Source organism: Lontra canadensis, unplaced genomic scaffold, assembly GCF_010015895.1.
Source record: "Lontra canadensis isolate GAN:19392208 unplaced genomic scaffold, GSC_riverotter_1.0 scaffold54, whole genome shotgun sequence".
NCBI classification, from domain to species: domain Eukaryota; kingdom Metazoa; phylum Chordata; class Mammalia; order Carnivora; family Mustelidae; genus Lontra; species Lontra canadensis.
In genome coordinates this window covers 1,503,078-1,515,848 of record NW_022631048.1, presented here as the reverse complement: position 1 = coordinate 1,515,848, position 12,771 = coordinate 1,503,078, and the positions used below count along the sequence as shown (strand labels likewise).

At 33.3% G+C, this 12,771-nt stretch overlaps 1 protein-coding gene across 4 annotated transcripts in view; it reads right to left on the bottom strand.

Moving 5' to 3' along the window:
* The window catches only part of CDK13 (cyclin dependent kinase 13), a 133,739-nt gene that overhangs the window by 85,740 nt on the left and 35,228 nt on the right, over positions 1-12,771 (bottom strand). For all 4 annotated transcript variants that reach the window (XM_032874956.1, XM_032874958.1, XM_032874957.1 and 1 more), the window contains exons 3-5: positions 12,457-12,627; positions 10,919-11,058; positions 9,285-9,455 (exon numbers count right to left, since the gene is read on the bottom strand). In XM_032874956.1, the coding sequence (XP_032730847.1) occupies positions 9,285-9,455; positions 10,919-11,058; positions 12,457-12,627 (482 nt within the window). The remainder of the gene's footprint in view (positions 1-9,284; positions 9,456-10,918; positions 11,059-12,456; positions 12,628-12,771) is intronic.

Sequence of the window (12,771 nt, the reverse complement as noted above, 5' to 3'; positions counted from 1 at the left end):
CTTAGTTGGCAGAGCATGTGGACTTTTGATCTCAGGGTCATGAGTTTGAGCCACACGTTACATTTGGTGTAGAGTTTAAAGGTTTTTTTGTTTGTTTTAGTTTTCATGTAATCCAATTTTTTGTTTGTTTGGGTTTGTTGCCTGTGATTTTGATGTTAAGAAATGGCTGCCAAACCCAAGGTAGTGAAGCTCCCCCATATGTAAGAGTATTCTTGTTTTAGCTCATATATTTAGGTCTTTGATCTATTTTACATTTGTTGCTTTTTTTTTTTTAATATGCTGTTAGTTAAACTTCATTGTTTCACATAAGGATATCCAATTTTCCCAATACCATTTGTTGAGAAAACTGCCTTTTCCCATTTTAGCACCTTGTCAAAAATCATTTGACCATATATGTCAGGGTTTCATTTTGAGATCTCAATTCTGTTCCATTGGTGTATACATGTATTTATGACAGTACTACAATCTGACTACTACAGCTCAGTAGTAAGTTTTGAAATTAGGAATTTGAAACCTCCAACTTCATTCTTTTCCAAGATTGCTTTGGTTATAAGGGGGTCCTCTGAAATTCCGTATGACTTTCAGGGTGAATTTTTCCATTTCTGCAACAACCATTGTTGGGATTTTCATTAGAATTCAATTAAATCTTAACATTACTTTGGGTAGTATTGACATCTTAACAATATTAAGTCTTCTAATCCAGGAACACACATGTCTTTAATTTATGGTGTCTTTAACTTCTTTAAGCAATATTCTGTAATTTTCAGTGCACAAGTCTTTCATCTCCTTGGTTTATTTATTCGTATTTTATTCTTTTTGATGCTATTGGAAATGAACTTGTTTTCTTCATGTCCTTTTCGGATTTTTTGCTGTTAACAACACAGAAACTCACATCTTTTGCACACTGATTTTGTACCCTTCCATTTGCCGAGTCCACTTATTAATTCAACATTTAGCGTCGTAGAATCTTTAGGGATTTCTACATTAAGATTATATTATCTATAAACAAAGATAATTTTATGTCTTCCTGTCCAATTTTGATGACTTTATTTCTTTTTCTTGCTTAATTGCTCTGATTAGGATTTCCAGCACTAGGCTGAATAGAAGTGACAAAGGTGAGTGAGTACCCTTGTTTTCTCCCTGATTTAGAAGAAAAGCTTTCCATCTTTCAGCAGTGAGTATGATGTTGCCTGTGAAATTTCCATAAATGGGACATTTTTTTTAAAATTTTTGTTTTTAAAGATTTTATTTATTTGACAGAGAGAGATCACAAGTAGGCAGAGAGGCAGGCAGAGAGAGAGGAGGAAGCAGGCTCCCTGCTGAGCAGAGAGCCCAATGCAGGGCTCGATCCCAGGACCCTGGGATCATGACCTGAGCCAAAGGCAGAGGTTTTAACCCACTGGGCCACGCAGGCGCCCCCATAAATGGGACTTTAATATGTTGATACAGTTTCCTTCTTTGTTGCGTGTTATTAAAATGAAAGAATGCAGAACTCTGTCAAATGTTTTTCCTGTATCTATTGAGATGATGGTGTGAATTTTTTCCTTCATTTTGTTGAAGCAATGTATTATTACACGCACTGATTTTCATATGTTAACTATCTTAGCATTCCAGGAATAAATCTCATTTGGTCATAGTACATAATCCTCTTAATATGCTGCTGAATCAAGTTTGCTAGTGTTTTCTGAGGATTTCTGCATAAATATTCATCAGAAATATTGGTCTATAGTTTTCTTTTTTTGTCATGTCTTGGCCCGGGTTTGTTATCAGGGTAATGCTGTCCTCAGAGAATGAGCTTCAAAGTGTTTCTTCATGCTCAATTTTTTGGAAGTCTGGAGAGGATTGGTGTTAATTCTTCTTTAAATGACTGATAGAATTCACCTGTGAAAGCATCTGGTCCTGGGCTTTTTAGTTGTGACTGCTGGAAGTTTTTGCTACAGATTCATTCCCTTACAGTTATACATCTGTTCAGATTTTCTATTTCTTCATAATTCTTAAGTTGCACATTTCCATGAATTTTTCGATTTCACCCAGGTTATCAAATTTGTTGGTGTAAATTCTTCATTCCCTTTTATGGCATAATGATATTGCACTGTATGGATATACCAGATTTTATTTATTCATCAACTGATAGGCATTTGAGTTGTTTGTATTTTTTGGCTATTATGAATTATCCTGCTATGAACATTAGTATACAGGTTTCTGTGTGGACATATGCTTTTATTTCTCCTGGATATATCCTGAAGAGTAGAAGTTCTAGGTCTCATGATAACTCTATGTTTACTATTTTTTTTTAAAGATTTTATTTATTTATTTGACAGATAGAGATCACAAGTAGGCAGAGAGGCAGGCAGAGAGAGAGAGGAGGAAGCAGGCTCCCTGCTGAGCAGAGAGCCCGATACGGGGCTCGATCCCAGGACCCTGGGATCATGACCTGAGCTGAAGGCAGAGGCTTTAACCCACTGAGCCACCCAGGCGCCCCTATGTTTACTATTTTAAAAAAAACGCCAGATTTTCTTCCAAGATGGTTGCACCATGTTACAACCCTATCAGTAGTGTATTAGTCTCCCACCAGTAAGTAATGTTTTAATCTTCCAATCTCCGTATCTTTCCCAACACTTAATATCTACCCTTTTTCTTACGGCCATCCAATTATGCACTGAAGTGGAATCTCACTGTAATTCTGATTTGCATTTCCTTGATAGCCAAGATACTGAACATCTGTTCAGGTGCTTACTGGTCATTTGCATTTCTTCTTTGGAAAAATGTTGATTCAGGTCTTTTGTACACTTTTTAAACAGGTTGTCTTTTTATTATTTGGTTTTAAGAATTCTTTATGTATTCTAGATATAAGTTCCTTATCAGATAGACACTTTACAAATATTTTCTCCCATTCTGTAAATTGTTTTTTCACTTCTTTAGTAATATACACTGGAGCACAAAGGTTTCTAATTTTGATGAAGTTCAATATATCTACTTTTTCCTTTATTACTTCTGCTTTTGGTGTCTTAAGAAGGCTTTAGCTAATCCCAAGGTCATGAAGATTTACTCCTATATTTTCTTCTAAAGAGTTTTAAGGTTTTAGCTCTTATATTTAAGTCACCTATTTATTTTGAGTTAATTATTATGTATGATGTGAGGAAGAGGCCCAATGTCATTCTTTTGCATATGGAGATCCACCTGAGCCAGCAATGATTACTGAAATGTTGTTCTTTACCACTAAACCATCCTGGTATCCTCGCTGAAAATCAGCTGACCACCAAAAATGTTAGTATTTTATTTCTAGACTTCCAAATCTATTCTCCTGATCTTATGTTTACCCTAAAGCCAGTACTATACAGTCTTGATCACTCTAGTTTTGTAGTTAAGATCTGAAATCAGGAAGTATGAGTTCTTCTGTTTAAAGGTATTTCTTGACTGTTTTACCACTCTTGAATTTCCAAATATATTTTAAAATCAGCTTGTCAGTTTCTGAAAAGAAGCCAGCTGGGATTTCGAAGAAACTGAAATGAATATACAGATCAATTTGCCATCTTAATAATACGGAACTTGTAGGATCCATGAACAGAGACTGTCTTTCCACTTACTTAGCTTTTCTTTAATTTTTTTCAATGACATTCTGTAGTTTTCAAGGTATAGGACCTTAGAATTTTTGTTGATTTATTCCTAGATACTTTATTCCTTTTAAGGCTATTACAAATTGAACTGTTTTCTTTCTTCCTTTCTTTCATTTTTTAAAGACTTTATTTATTTACTTGACAGAGACAGGGAACATAAGTCAGGGGGTTGGGGGGAGAGGGAGAAGCAGCCTTCCCACTGAACTGGGAGCCGGACGCAGGGCTCGATCCCAGGACCCTGGGATCATGAACCGAGCCAAAGGCAGATGCTTAATGGCTGAGCCACCCAGGTGTCCCTGTACAGTTTTCTTAATTTCACTTTGGAGTCTTCATTGTTAGTGTACAAAACTACCACAGATTTTTCAGTACTGATCTTGTATTCTTCCGCTCTGATGAACTCATTTATTAATTCTAATAGTTTCTTAATGGATTCTATAGAATTCTCTATAAAGTGTGTATATACACACACATGTGTACCACAAACACATTAGAGATAGTTACTTCCTCCTTTCCAATCTTATTATCTCCTATTTAGTTTTCTTGCCTAATTGCCCTGGCAATGCTGAACAGAAATGGTGAGAGCAGACATCCTTGTTTTTCACAGATGCCCTTTATCAGGTTGAGACAGTTCCCTTCTATTCCTAGTTTGTTCTATTCCTGCCTTATAAATTGGCACAACCTTTCTGTAAAACAACTTGGTGATATGTGTCAAGAAATTTCAAAGTTCAAATCCTAGTAATCCTACTTATATTAATTTACTTAGGGAATAATCAGATGGAATAAGAGTTTTATGTACAAAGACATTAAAATGGAAGGATATCGGGCTCCACTGTCTAACAGAACTGTCTATAACATGCGATAAAGGCAGGGGAATACCATGTGGGAATCACAGATTATGAAAGAGTGACATTGAGACTTTTTCCCTCAACCATACAGTGACATTTTGCCACACACATTTACTGTAGAAAATTTTTTTCCTGATTTTTAGGAAAATTCCAAATCAGAATTCCCTCTTCAAATACTAATATTGAAAGCATCACAGCTTAAGTTAATTTGAACATAGCAATTATTGACACTGGTTTTTGGTTATCCAGGATATCATGTTAATTTTAAGTACCCAAATACTATTTTGTTGAAATGATACCAGTATTTATTTGGGTTTTTTTTTAAACTGAACACTAAATATTCACATCTTGAGATGGAGATCAATGACTACAGATTTATTTTATACTGCATATAGCTGCAAAACAAAAAGTCTTCTCTAACCAGAGAATTATAAACTGCTTTAAATTTTTTTTAAGATTTATTTATTTATTTGAGAGAGCAAGCATGTGAGCCTGAGCCGGGGAAGGAGCAGAGGGAAAGAATCTCATGCAGACTCCCGACTGAGCATGGAGCCTGACATGGGGCTTGATCTCACAATCCTGAGACCATGACCTGAGCAGAAATCAAGTGGACGCTCAACCCACTGAGCCACTCACGTGTCCCAAATTGCTTTAATTTTTTAAATTGAGTATAATTACATTCATTCAGAAAGTATCTTTCTATAAATTCATAATCCTCAGTGGGAGCAAGAAAATAAAAAAAAGCAAAGCTTCCACTACCAAATAGTTTACACCCTAGTTCAAATATTTGATAAACAGTGAAATATGAACACTAGAGTACTAAAATTAATACCATAATTGCATCTCACTCTCTTGATATTTGAAGATCAACTAAAAATCTACAGGTATAAGAAATGTTTCCTTTGAAACAAAAGCTCTCCCTTGCAAACAATAAAAAGATTGAAAAACAGACAAAAAGATATAAAGATCTCCTCAGTTATTAAAAAGATGGGACAGTCTTAAAATAAAGAATATTGGGAAAAAAATAAAAATTAGTTTACCTTCCTCCATTCCCCCAGATGATTTCAGAAAAAGCTCATTCAGCATCTCTAAGATCTTGCACAAAAATCCACCTCTGAATTACTGATACTATTTAACCCTGCTTTCTTAAGGATGATTTCCTTTTTAAAACAAAATAGTATTGGGGCGCCTGGATGGCTCAGTGGGTTAAAGCCTCTGCCTTCGGCTCAGGTCATGATCCCAGGGTCCTGGGATCAAGCCCCACATCGGGCTTTCTGCTTAGCGGGGAGCCTGCTTCCTCCTCTCTCTGCCTGTCTCTCTGCCTACCTGTGATCTCCATCTGTCAAATAAATAAATTTAAAAAAAAAAATTTAAAACAAAATAGTATTTTATTTTCAACTTCTCAATTTTTTTTCATCTAAGTAGAGCCAAGTTTTTAAAAAACTCTTTATGGTGTTATTCTTATTTAGTCAAATACTTGTGTTATAATAATGCAAATATTTATATTTTTATATTAGCAAATTTACTTGGTATGTGTGTTGTTTAAAATTTTCATATTTAAATTAGTTTAAGTATTTGGTTTTACTTTTTTTTAGTCTTATGAATTTTAATATGAACTATTAAAGTTCCCATACTGTCCTGCTCCAGGGTAGCAATCACAATTAGTATAATGGCACAGAGCTAGATTAGAACCCAAGGACTTCAAATCTAGTTCCCTTTTCACCAAATCAGGCTGTCTCATCATGGTTCCCATAAAAATTAAGATTCATCAAAAAAGGATTGTGTTATCTCATACTTATTAGAATATCTGTTATCAAAAAGTCAAGAAATAACAATTGTTGGTGAGGATGCAGAGAACAGGGTACCCTCGGGCACTGTTGGTAGGAATGTAAACTGGTATAGCCATTATGGAAAACAGTATAGAGGTTCCTCAAAAAATTAAAAATAGAAGTACTATATGATCCAACAATTCCACTTCTGGTTATTTATCCAAAAGAAAACTCTAACTCAAAAAGATATATGCACCCACCACGTTCACTGCAGCATTACTCAAAATAGCCAAGACATGGAAGCAACCTAAATGTCTGTCAAAAGATGAATGAGTAAAGAAAATGTATTTTAAATATACAATGGAATATTCAGTCATAAAATAGAAGGAACTCTTGACATTTGCAACAGCATGAATGGACCCTGAGGGCACTGTACTAAGAAGTCAAATAGAGAAAGACAAATATCATATGATCTCACTTATATGCAAAACCCAAAACAAAAAACAAGAATTAAAAAAAAAATATATATATATATAGATAGATACAGAGAACAGACTGGTGGCTACCAGAGGCAGGAAATAGGAGATAGCAAAATGGGCGAAAGGGGTCAAAAGGTATAAATTTCCAATAATAAAATAAATAAGTCATGAGGATGACTTAATACACAGTATGGTTACTATAGTTAAAAATACTGTATTGATAGCTGGAAGTTACTAAGAAAGATCTTAGAAGTTCTCATCACACACACACAAAAAATGTTCTATGTGTACACACACACAAAAATCCAGAACGTTAACTGGATTTATTGCAGTGCTCATTTCACAATATATGTAATATTAAATCCTTATGTTAAATATATATATGTTAATATAATCCTTATATTAGTTAAAACTAATATGTCAATTATATCTCAATAATTTTGAAAGAGAATTTTATGCTGACATAAATTATATCCCATGATTATATCCCTGACATACTGTATTATATTTAACTAATACTTGGCATCTGAATGTAACTTCTCGTGTAGTAAAACACTTTTTCTTATTTATCATGATTCCAATAATTATGAACAGGATTATGGTGGGGGGAAAAGATGAGGAAGCAAATATATGAAATTCTATGATTTGTTGTGGGGGAGACAAAACAAAACAAAAAACAAAGTACTCAAGGGAATTTATAATATAGTAAGGAAAATAACTTACAGCCATAAATATAATACAAGGAAAACTATGAATACTTTTATGTTCAAAGATAACATCTTTTAAAAAGTCATTTAAAGTATGGACAGGATATAATAACTAGAGCTGACTTACACATCCAGCAATCAGTTATTCATAGTATCTTCTTCCATAGCTTAACCAGTGAGCTAACCAGTAAGGGTTCTAATAATGAATAAAACAGGTATGATTCCCATCCTCATGGGGAGAAAACAAGTAACAAATCAGTTATTTGGAAAAGTTATGAAGAAAAAAATAAGCCTTTTAAGTTGCACGTGTCTACATAAAATAGAAAGTGGTCCAGTTAGGCCTCACTGATAAAGTAACATTCAGTCTGAGACCCAGAGGATGAGAAGTCAGCCTTCCAAATGGGGTATGCACACGTGTGTGTGCATGCATGCGTGCGTGTATACGCATGAGTGTTGGGGGTGAAGTGTAAGCCCAGAAAGCTGCACATGTAAAGACTTCTAAGACAGAGAAGCGCATTGGCATATCTGACAACTCAGAACACCCATATGACTGAAGCTTGGTGGAAAACCAGAAAAACGGCAGAGATGAGGGTAAAGAAATAGACAGGGGCATGATCCTAAAGATCAAAGAAGCAGGAGGTCCAGGGTATACTGGAGGAAGAACAAATATATTAATTTGACTACATGAGGAGGTTAATGAAAAACAACATTACACACAACCCTCATGTATAAGATCTTAATTTATATTATAATTATATTATATAATACATATATAATATAATATGATATATTATATTATATTATAATACACAGTTAAGAGAAATAATGTTTCCCTTTAATAGATGAAGAGGTCAGAGGCTCAGAAGAGCTAAGAACTTGCTAATAAGGTTGCACTGCTCATAAGCAAAGTCATGAATTCCAGACATTGCAGCACAAGTCACACCTTTCTACTACATAAAGGAATAAAAAAAATAAGGTGAGAAGTACAAACTGGATTAAAAATCAAGCTAAGGAATATGGGTATTATCACGGACAAAAACTAATGGAAAGGACCCCAATTAAAAAGATGATTCTAATTATCTTCATGGTATATACAGAATACTAACAAAAGAAGTTCCTTTCTACAAAATTACCATGTATTATGACAATCATTTTGATACTGTTCCCCAGAAGAGTAAGTGTGGGTGTGTGCACACACATATGCATCTGTGTAAGTTGGGGATGGGAGGGGCTAAATACCGTGTTCAATCAGAACGTACCTATTTTACTCTTTCTCTTTGAAAACTACAGATTATAATTGAGTCAACTTTGGTTCCGACACCTTACTCTGAAGTTCCAAAACCTAGCAGAAGTAGAACCTTTTACTCACCATATCCCTTATAATAACTACTTTAATAATCATGCTAATTTCTTTTTAGCTTTTCTACTAAATACCAAGCATATGCCACTATAGTTTATTAAAGTCAATTTCAGATAAGATTTTGGCCTCCACACCTTCAGAAATAACATGTTTACCATAAAGTTTCCTTATATGTTAAGGCATGATATTAAAAAATGTAAGGTAAATATATTCTGTACTATCATAAATTATTTTTCAACAACTAAAAAAAGCAGACTAAAAATTATGCATTGATGTTCAAAAAACTACTACTATTAACAAATACACTTTTTTGTTTACTAAGGTGACTCAAAAACTACTAAAGTAAATTAATTCTTCAGCTCAACCACATTTAAAATTAGAGTATGACATTAATGCAATAGTTTTATGTACCCAGTAATTACTCAACTGGTCAATACCTATGACAAAATCTCCAAGTTAGCAACATCATGCATATGCAGAACTGGTTATATAAATATATATGCATACCTTTATCCTTCTTAAAATCCAAAGCATCTTCTTTATCAGTCACTATTTCCTTCATATTGATAATACTCTGGTGGGTAAGCTGCCGGAGAATTTTAATTTCTCGAATTGCTGTAATTGGAAAGCCTTCCTTTTCATTATCTAGACGTACTTTCTTTAGGGCTACCATTTCTCCTATAAAAATTAAGTAAGATCAAGTTACCAGATGATAAAACGAAATGACATTTTTCTTAATTTTAACTTTATTTTAATTCATAATGCCTGTTCCTATCTCTTGAAATTACAATGTTCATAGTACAAGAAATTAAGTCTCTGGTTAGATAGAATTATAAAATATTTACCCAAATTGTGGAATACTATACGACTGTTAAAAAGGATGGGGTAGGTACATAAGTACTGTTATTTTGTGCTCTCCAAGATATATTAAGTAAAAAAAGCAGATGATGTGATGAACAGTGAATGTATTACACTATTAATTTTAAAAAGTAAAGGAGGGGAGGATAAATTTACCCAATATGCTTATACATGCATAAAATCTCTGAACAGAGAAGGTTCTGTACATTGTGAAAGTGAGAAAATAAGCTCAGACATATTAACTTGTACAAGGCTGCCCAGCTGCCTAGCAGTGAAACTGGGATTCAAAATCTGAATCAGCTATCTCAAAAGTATTTCTGCTCTTCCCACTACACTAAATGGCTTCACAATTCAGATATCAATGAGTTCTGATCAGGTAAGATCTAACTACTAAATAGAACACACAAACACATATCCCATTATAAGAAAAAATTCACTATCATTCCACTTCTTTGGAGAAAAAAGGAATTCTGTACTTAAATATTTTCCAAAAGGACATTTATAACATTTATGCTTTTAATTATCAAAACTTCCTTGATTCTTTTTGACAGAAGTCTAGAATGTACGATTCCTTGTTTAATATACAGCTTCTAGAAGTTATAATTTAATCTTTTTGATAATACAGAATCATTATAAATATTCTTACTCTAGGCTATAATTGCCCTCCAGAGTTTTCTTATACTAAATGGCTTCAAATACCTCTGCTATTTTAATCTACTGGTTTATTTTAACAAGGAATTATAAGTAAAGATTAAGTACAGGCTCTACCCATTACCTCCTAAAATACATAGCCTCTAACATAGTTACTTTTTTACTCTGCTGCAAAAACTTAAAACTTTCTCTCAGGTTCCTGATTATGTTCTAGAAGATTAGGCTGCTAAATCTAGCCTCCAAACAAAGGTAACTTCAAAAGAAGAATATTTTGGGTAAAATAAAAAGTGTTACATAAGACTTAATACAACAAAATTTACTACTAAGTTGGTCAAGATACTTTTGTTCCCTGATTACTAATAACATAAGAATTTATTCACAATTAAAGAAATCAAAATCCTATCATACTACACATCACAAATACTAAAAAACTTTAAAAATATTTACATACCCATTTACAGGTATTCATACCTTATGTTAAGCGCACATATAAAACAAAAAAGATGAAACAAAAGCATAATAAATTCAAATTTAACTTAAAAAAAAAACAACTTCAAATTACACATTTAAAGAGAAAAATAAATTAAGTACATTCAATAGATCTAGAGATCCACAGCAGCTGACATACTTACCAGTGTCTTTATCCCGGGCCTTGTAAACTTGTCCATAGGTACCTTCTCCAATAATTCCAATGATATCAAATTTATCCACGCAGCGCTTTCCCCAGTCAATATCTTTTTCTTTGATTTCACCATAGCGAGGCCCACATATTCTATCAAATATAGTTCTGAAGTTTTTATATGCAATCAAGCAAGCTGAATAAACTGTTTAATAAATACCCACCCTCCCCCAATCTTAAATCCTTTATTTCCCCCCACCCTCGAACATTTGTGATCATGTAAGACAAGTAACACTGTAATTTGCTATTATAAGTTATCATGAAAGTCAAGGCATCATTTCTCCATACCAGCTCTTCTTCTATAGACGAACAAGCTGAGAAAAAGAAGTAAAGCTTGTATGAAGAACTTTCAAAAATATAATGCAATTTTCAATGAATGGATAAAACCAACACTAATACAAAGAGTCAACGTTCTCTAACCAACCTCCAGAAGTTTTTCTTTTCATCCATTATATATATATGTATCACTCATTTTCCAAGAAACAAGTTTGATAATGAATATTACCAAAAAATCTAACTATAAAGCTTATTGACAAATTTAAACTTATGGCTCGATGAAATTACCTTAAAAATGAAAACACAAGAAGGATTTTTAGTCCAAGAAAGTATAAAAGTATTATTATAATCAACTCTCAGTAATCCACCCTGTGTATGTGTGTCTGTGTATGTGTCATATATATATATATACATATATATATGACAAATATTTGACATTCTTAAAAAAAAATAGGTAATTTTATAGTCTCTCAATATTCTGGTATGTAATAGAAACTCACTAAAGGAATAAAGCTACAAAACTCAGAATTTTAAAAGTTTTCTAGTTTTCTACTCTATACTAGGAAATCACATCATACTCTCGCTAGGCACCTGAACGGCAATTCTAAAATCAGATCTAACTCAAGTTCTTACTCACACTTTCCCTTGATTAAGTTGAATAAAAAAAAAGAATCAGTGTTCTCCCCCTTTAACTGATAAACAGGTTTCAAGGGAAAGAGTTGGTTCTAGGCACTTACTTGAAGCTAATTTAGGATACAGATTTCAAACCTTCTTCCACTCCACCTCTTGCAGAATGAAAAATACATTTAGTTAGGGGAGCAAATGGAGCTAAAAAGCAAAGGAAAACACAGCAGCTTGCCCATTACTAATTTTGTTTGGGCTCACTGAATGCTGACTTCCATCTTCTCCAATTTCAGTGTTTTGTATTATTTAAATATCTTAATTACAGAAATTATCTTTAACATATAATAACCCAAGAAATTAATACATTACAAACTGTGAGAGAAAATTAAATCTGGTTTTATTAGTCATTTTGAATAGGGATGCAGGGAATTATGAATTTTTTTTAAAACTCTAGAATTTATTCATATACTTAAGTTTAAAGAATAAATACACTTTTTATTATTTTAAATCTTAATTTTTTGTTTTATGATTTTATGATGACCCAGAATCATTTCTGGCCAATGTAAGAGCAGGCAGAAAGCAAGCACATACTTAGGCCTCCTTTTACTATGTAACTGTGTTGCTGTTTTCTTTTCCTCTGGACTCTTTGAGAGATCATCTCCTCCTGGTAGCTCTGGGGGCAGTGGTAAATCAGCAAGTAAACATCGGAGTTTCTTCTCTACTTCTTTTTTAACCGCTTTTACTGAAATATTTCCTCGTAAGCTAAAAGAGAAAGGAGTCACACAAATAAAACCCAAACATCTGAGAAATAAAAGTGCAGCCACATCTCACACTTAAATAGCAAGGGCAAAATACTAAACTAAGTTTCTTTACTTTCCAGTTAAAATAATGTACTATATTCAATTA